Source organism: Microtus pennsylvanicus, chromosome 3 (genome assembly GCF_037038515.1).
Source record: "Microtus pennsylvanicus isolate mMicPen1 chromosome 3, mMicPen1.hap1, whole genome shotgun sequence".
NCBI classification, from domain to species: Eukaryota; Metazoa; Chordata; class Mammalia; order Rodentia; family Cricetidae; genus Microtus; species Microtus pennsylvanicus.
In genome coordinates, this window is record NC_134581.1 from 17,011,475 (window position 1) to 17,018,649 (window position 7,175).

At 51.7% G+C, this 7,175-nt stretch overlaps 1 protein-coding gene across 8 annotated transcripts in view; it reads left to right on the plus strand.

Annotated features, from left to right (window-relative positions):
- Tex264 (testis expressed 264, ER-phagy receptor) overlaps positions 1-5,634 on the plus strand; it is a 31,685-nt gene extending 26,051 nt beyond the window's left edge. For 4 of the 8 annotated variants that reach the window (XM_075964748.1, XM_075964751.1, XM_075964750.1 and 1 more), the window contains exons 5-6: positions 1,769-1,946; positions 5,078-5,634. In XM_075964748.1, coding sequence (XP_075820863.1) covers positions 1,769-1,946; positions 5,078-5,358 — 459 coding nt within the window. In that variant the 3' untranslated portion in view covers positions 5,359-5,634. The remainder of the gene's footprint in view (positions 1-1,768; positions 1,947-5,077) is intronic. The other 4 variants (XM_075964753.1, XM_075964756.1, XM_075964755.1 and 1 more) reach the window with 1 other exon arrangement.
- The last annotated feature ends 1,541 nt before the right edge of the window (positions 5,635-7,175 follow it).

Genomic DNA, 7,175 nt, shown 5'->3' on the forward strand with positions numbered 1-7,175 from the left:
GTTGGACTTCTCAAATGCTCAGAGTCTGATGATGTCAGTGAATGTCATGCTCTGGCTGTATTTGGGACTACTTTTTACTACCGGGGAGGAACTGGACCTTCTTCCGGGAGCCCCCATGGCTTTAGCAGTTTGTTGAAAGAAGCACAGGTTTAGCAGATACCTGTCCTTGGGTGCTGACTTTGGAAGAGTCCCAAAGCCTAGTAACTCCTACTTTTTGACAGTATGGTCTTTTACTTCCCTTACAGTACATTGTCCTCAGGCTTATCCTGAAAACCAGGCCTTCGTTAAGCATGTTTAGAAACAAAGGCAGCCATCAAAACAAAACAAAATGTTAAAGGGTTTGACCTGAGAATGGATATGGAAGAGATCCTGGAGACTGGCATGAAAGACTGGAGTCAAGACTAGTAAAAGTGATGACTGTTTCACTGACCTTAGAAGCATCAGGGCTAGGGTATCTCATCCTGTGTTTCAGTGCCTGGATACTCAGGAGGAAAGGCTTTGCCTGGATTACTTGTGGAGATTGGATCTGAGCTGCCACTGACTTAGGCTGGGCAGCAGGGTGGGCACCTGTCTCCACCTGGCCTCCTTGATATACTCTCTCTCTAGCTGGCACTGAAGGTCCTGGTTGGGTCCTCCTTTCAGACTTCTCATCCTTCGTTTTCCCCTCCATGGCCCATTTTAGTTGGAGGAGGTTCCTCAACCCTTGGGTTGGACAGGCAGTCAGACAGGTGGAGTCCTGGAGTGGCTTCTCTGAACCAGGCGATAAGTCTCTCATTACTGTTAAGTGGAAAGCTCATTTTAGAGCTCACGGTGAGAGCCTGGCAGGTGCTATAAATAACCATGTTGTGAAGGTTGGCGGGTGAGCAGTGACAGGGCAGGGGCCTCACAGTTGTCTTGGTGGGTAATTGTGCCCCATCACAGGAAAGGGGGGGCAGATTCTACATCGAGAGACACTTGCTCCCTAGTCTGGTGGTTTCTGCCTGCCTCGGGGCAACTCTGGCATACGTCTGCTGCTTTGATGCACTAGGGTAAGAAATACCGATCTGTGTCTAGGTAAAGGGGAGTGGAGTGTCTGTCAGAACTGGGGCCCTAGAAGCTGGTACTTCAGCCCATTAGGTAATAATATCCAGTGTCACCTCATGTCTTTCCTACCTACCCTCTAGCTCAGATTCTGCTTCTTCTTCAGCAGAAACTCTAGGATGAGGTGTAAGGAAGTACAGGAGCCATATTTGATAGTTTCAGAGTTTGACAGACCTAGCCATGGAGATGTGGTAAAAGCAGTTTGTAGTAATATGTCTATACACAGGGGCTGGAGGCCCCAGCTTCAGGGGCATTGACCTCACCTGATATTTCTGTGTCAGTCAGCACTGTCTAGGGGAGAAAGGGGGATCAGGTCACAAAGTTCTAGGATAAAAAGTCAGATAGATCAGATCTTGGCTTGAGTGCCTAAAGCCATGGTCCTAGCTATTTAGTCCTAGACAAACATAGGATTAGCAGGGCCAGACTCTTGGGATGTTTTAGCATATGATTTAAATTGCTGATCTAAGGATTCGTCATGAGACCGCTGCTCCTGGAGTGTAGGGTCCTATGCCTGGAGTGCTCCTCGTGTTCCTCCTTCAGTAGGGGGTTTGAAGCCTGGAAGAGATTGGGAGAGAAAACACAACTAGCTCCTCCAGAAGGAATAGACTGTAGACAGTTCCCAGAGTTCCCTTGGGACAAGTTGGTCAGGGCCCTGTAGTGCTTATACGACATTTTGCAACACTGGTAGGAGCGGAAGCTGTGTGCTCACCCTCGGCTGGAGATCTACCAGCAGGACCAGATCCATTTCATGTGCCCCCTGGCACGGCAAGGAGATTTCTACGTGCCAGAGGTGAAGGAGACAGAGCGGAAATGCCGAGGGCTTCTGGAGGCCAGTGACACCCAAATGGATGGCACAGGTACCAAAGGTGGGAGAAAAGGGTGGGGGTGGGACCCTGCCCCCTGCCCAGAGTCCTTTTCTGCACATCTCAGGACACAGTTGAGGCTCCTCTGTATAAGGAGCTGGCATTCTAGGTAGACACTACTTGGCAAAGGAGGGAAAGTGATAACCTTACATCAGGACTCATATGCAGAATTGCATGTTCTCAGACATGTGCAGCCACATAAATGTGGATTCACACATGTTCTTCAGGTAACTGGCTGAATTCACTTCAGATGCAATAGTAATTCTTAATGTCCTAGGCAGATGAGTGAAAGTCATCTGGGTGGGACTTGTCTGGAAGTGGGGCTAAACTTAAGTCCGAAGGCAAGAAAGGAACCACGGTGTTCTCCAGTCTCCAGTATAGGACACCTTCTAGAGCCCCTGCCACCAGAGCCCAGGCCATGCTGGTAACTAGAATGCCCTAGGCTCAAGCCCACAAGCCATTTACCTGTTCCCACCGTCCTGCCGTGATCTTGTATGACACTCATGGGCAAGAAACCCCGGTAACATGCCAGGTAATCCTGGGGGCCCCAACTTCTGACTGTTCTGTTATGTGTTATGTTAGTCAGAAATTCTAGGGGTGATAACAGGGCTGTAGGGAAAGGAACTGTCCCTCTTTTTTACTTCTCTGGGAGTCTTTTTGCCCATCCAGTTTTCAACAGCCAAGGTCACTCTAAAGAGACATGTGTTGGCAGGGGCTGGTGTAGGGAGGCTACTGGGAGGCAGTCTCCTCTCCCTTGGGGCTTGTGTCCAACATAGTTAACTTCATCTGCCACTTAATTACCTCCATGGGGTACTGCTCCCTTCTGCTTGGTAGTGCCCGGCAGATACTCTTTCTGCCCCTACTGTGGGCACTGGACATGGCACAAGGTCAGCAAGCCCAGGCAACCCCCAGTCGGAAGGAGGAGTGCCTTGACCTTCCTACAACCTTCCTCTGCTTCCTGCCTCCTTGGCCCACCCACCCAGTTCCCTTCCCTCCCAAACACTGCCTGCCAGGAGTGTTAAAGGACGACTTGGCACTCACTGCATACAGCTGGCTGCAGCCACAGCTCCCACACCCCTGAGGTCCTTGGCCTGTCCTCCCCACCCATCTGCCCGCCTACTCCCTACTGTGGGTGCTGTGGGATCTGCCCACTTTTGACAGAGGCTGTCCTGACTCCCAGGGTAGCCACTCTCCAGGTGCATGCCACTTACACAGCAATGCATGATGGGTGCCCGCCACCCAAGGCTTGGCCTGTCCTTCCTTGCCTCCCTGCTGGGGCCCTGACTTGGACTGGGAGGTGAAAAGGGGTGATTAGCTGCCTTGTGCCTGTTATTACATTGATGTATTATTTAGCTCCACAGAAGCGATGAATATTTGATCTCCTTGCATTGACTGTTGGCAGAGAAGAGGGAGGAACTGGGTAAAGGTGGTAGCTTCGCATCCCCTGCCTAACAGCCCTGGGGATTCAGATGCTCCTTTGCTTTGCCTAGGGTCCTCTTTCAAGGGGCACAGGCTCAACAAAGGGACCTCCTTCTATAGGACTGTGGGGCACCACTGCTCTGCCTTGAAAAGTTCTTCTATAAGTAGTGTCCCTCTGTCCCCAGCAGCCATCTTCATCTGGACTGAAGGAAGCGCTCCTGGGCTCTGTCCTCTGATCACTCTGAGGGGTGGGAAGGGAAGAGGATGGTCCCTACACCCAAGGGTCTTGGGTGAGCCTTTAGGTAGATAGGTAGATAGAACTTGACAGTAATGGGGTCTGGGAGAAACTACCCCTCCGTTACGCCTTTCAGACCTGCAGTCCTTGGGACACTGATAACAGTGGGAGTGGATGAAGAGCTGGAGTCCTGCCCCAGGGTCAGTGGGATTACCCATAACTCAGCGCTCCTCTGGCCTGCTTCTGTGGGAGCCACACCAAAGGCCTCAGAAAAGGAGCGTCCAGGGCCAGTAGTCTTGTGTTTTTAGGGCTCATCTCACCTTTGCTAGGAGGGCCCAGAAGACAGAATGGATTATATTGCTTCACCCTCACTACCCTAGGCCCCACCTGAGGCTCTAGGATAGCTCTGGGCCAGTGCAAGTACCAAGCAGTCTCTAACTGCTCCTGGCTCAAGACCTTATTACCTTGGAGACAGGAACTGGGTGAGCTAGCCTACCCTCCCCTTCTGTGATGTTTAACAGATTTGACAGCTGCATCTCTTTACTTATACTTCAGATGATGTGTTGACCATTTCCCAATCTAGAGTCTTGCACACAGTAGGCCTGGGATGTTTGTTCCTCCTTCCTACCTTCCACCTGCATCCAGTGCTTCTAGTTTGTAGAAATGGGCTGAGAGGTTGCTCCTGGACAGGGTATACAAAGGACCACTTGGAGGAATTACAAGGAGTAGAGGGGACAGATCGAAAAGCATCAATGGTTGGAGTAGAGACAGGGTGGATGAGCATTCCCCTGGGTTCTCTCAGGCCTGTGAGGAGGAAATCTTTAAAATGCTTCATCCTAGCACTCTCCTTCCTTTTGACTAGGTGTTTCTCGGGATTTCTTCCTGCTCTTGCTTCAGCTCCTCCTTCATGGGGGATGCAGTGTGGTTAGGGGAAGGAGCCAGCTGATGTCCTGATCACTGCTCCTTCAAGGAGGCTTTTGTGGGGGCATGGACTGGAGAACAGTTCTCTTGGCCCTTTCTTCAGCCCTCCTGCCTCACAGGCAGTGTTCTCTAGCTGTCCCTGGACAGACCACTCACGAGCCTGAAAATGAAGGGTAGAACAGACTATTTGGGTCTCCTTTGTTCTACCCTCAGCGCGTCACCCTCAGGCTGAGTGGCCCTTAATGGACGCGGGGGTAGGGGTCAGTGGCTTCGTGAAAGTGCGGGGAACGGGAGCTAATTTAGGCTAGGGAGAGAAGTGCACAGCAGCTGCTCCTCTCTTCTGCTCTCTTCCACCCTTCAGACTCCCTTGACTCCATCAGGGCAGAGGGCAGAGGGCAGCTGGAATGGGCCTCCTGAGGCAGGGCAACTGTATTATTCATGAGTGGATTCTGCGTGCTCAGTTCCTGAGCTGGTGGTAGAGCCCTCGCCCTGGCCCTGAAGGAAGGACCTTTGACAATATGTGGGGGTTGTAACCAGTGCTCCCTTGTCCTGACCACAGGAGCTGACACAAGTGATACAAGCTCTGTAAGCCTGGAGGTGCGCCCTGGCAGTCGGGAAACTTCAGCCACCACACTTTCTCCTGGGGCAAGCAGCCGTGGCTCGGATGATGGCGATAACCGCAGCGAGCACAGCTACAGTGAATCGGGTGCCAGTGGCTCATCTTTTGAGGAGCTGGACCTGGAGGGCGAGGGGCCCTTGGGGGAACCCCGACTGAGTCCTGAAGCCAAGCTTCTGGGGCCTACTCGGGAGCTCAGCACTCCTGAGAGGGGTGAGGAGTGACCACAAGCCCTCAGCCCTCCTGTGGTGCATTTGATAAGGAACTGAGCAAACTCTCCAGCTCCCTTTTCCTTAACCTGCCCAGCTTAGGCTGGGAGTACCAGGGGCCTAAGTTCTCCTACCCCAAGCCTAAACCTCTTCACTGCCCTTTGGCTCCCAGGGCTGAAGGAGCCAGAGACTGTTATCTGCACCAGCCTCCTGGGCTGCCAGCTTTTTGCGGACTCATTGGAGCTTCCAGAACCCAGAATAAAGTGGAATTACTTTCTTGTTTCACCTGGATTTGAGTTGTGCGTTTGTTTGTTCTATGTTGGGTATAGACTGGCATTGGGCAGGAACACCCAAACCCCAAAGAGAAGGAACATGACTGAGAACTCTGACCAGAGGGATTTTGAAGGCCCTTCATCCCCTGTTCTATCACCCCAGTGGAGTCACCCCTGCATTACAGTAGCCATACAGGGTTCCCCTTGCTGCTGGATAGCAGAGCAAGGCGTGCCCTCCAGGTCTCAGGAGTAGGGAACTCACAGACTCCGTGCACCCCAGAGATGCCTTTGTGTCTGTAGTGTCCGTATGCCTGTGCTCATGCTGGGACCTTCTCAGCAGCTGCAGAGACCCCTGCCGGGCCTGCCAGTGTCTTTGTTCCAGGGTATGTGTATGTCTACCATGGGTGAGGCTGTGTCCCTGTGATAATACTTGGACATGGCTGTGTGTGGCTATGTGTGTATGTTGCTATTCCTTCTGTTTGTGTGGTCACATTTATATTATATGCATATTATATATGCAAGGCTAGCTAGATGGAGGCATTTATGTGGACTTTGTATATAGGTCTGTGTGTATGTGGTTATGTGTTTATGTATAAAATGTGTGTGTTTTACTGTGTCTCCATGTATGAAGCTATGAGTGTAGCTTTGTTGTGTCCATGATTGCAGCTGTGTTAGGGTGGGCATGTTTGGCTGAGTGTCCATATGTATGTACTGCTGTGGCTGTGTGGCCAAGTCTGTGTGTGCAGCTGTATGTATATGGATGTATAGATGCAGATTTTTGGGTGTTGTCCATGTTTATAATTATGGCTACATTTATATATGTGCAGTTGTGTATATGAGTGTAGCTGTGTCTATCTGGTGAAATGTGTTCTTGCCTGTGTGCCCAGCCAGGAGTGGTGGCTACACAGCTGAGTGTCATCGGTGATCTGTGCTGCAGTGGGATATTGCAGCTTGCTTGCTGCAGGCCATGTGATGGGCTTCTTGTGCTGCCTTTGTGTACATCAACATCTGTGTGGAAAGCCCCACATCTTCGGTGAGGCTGCCTTGGTGAGTGGGCTGGAAGTATGGCTGGGATCTCTCTGCAGTTTTTCACCTCAGCACCCTCCTGCTGTCAGCCCCTCTGCTCCAAGAGCCCGGCCTATCACTCACGCACCCCAGGGAGCAGTCGTTCCGAGCCAGCCAAAGGGTGAGAGCAGCCGGTGGCAGAGCAGGATCTGAAAGACTGAAAGACGGCGTGTCTGTCTCCCCAGCTTTGTCTGACAGCTCTGAACCCTCATCCCGCTACCACCTTGTCTCCCATTAGTGGTTGGGCTTGTTTGTTTGGGTTTGATGTGTCTGTTTTGTTTAAAAAGCTGTGTTCTTTACAGAGCAAAGGGGCATCTGGTTTCTGTGTCCAGAGAAAAGGCCTAGCTTTGTCATCCCCCCGCCCCAGACACCACATGCTCATGTAGGGAGAGATGCCTAAGGGGTCTGGGCATGGCATTTTATCACCTATCCGAGCTGACCTTGCGCCCATTGACACCTGTGGAAGACAGATCAACGCTGGAGGTTTGGGTGGGG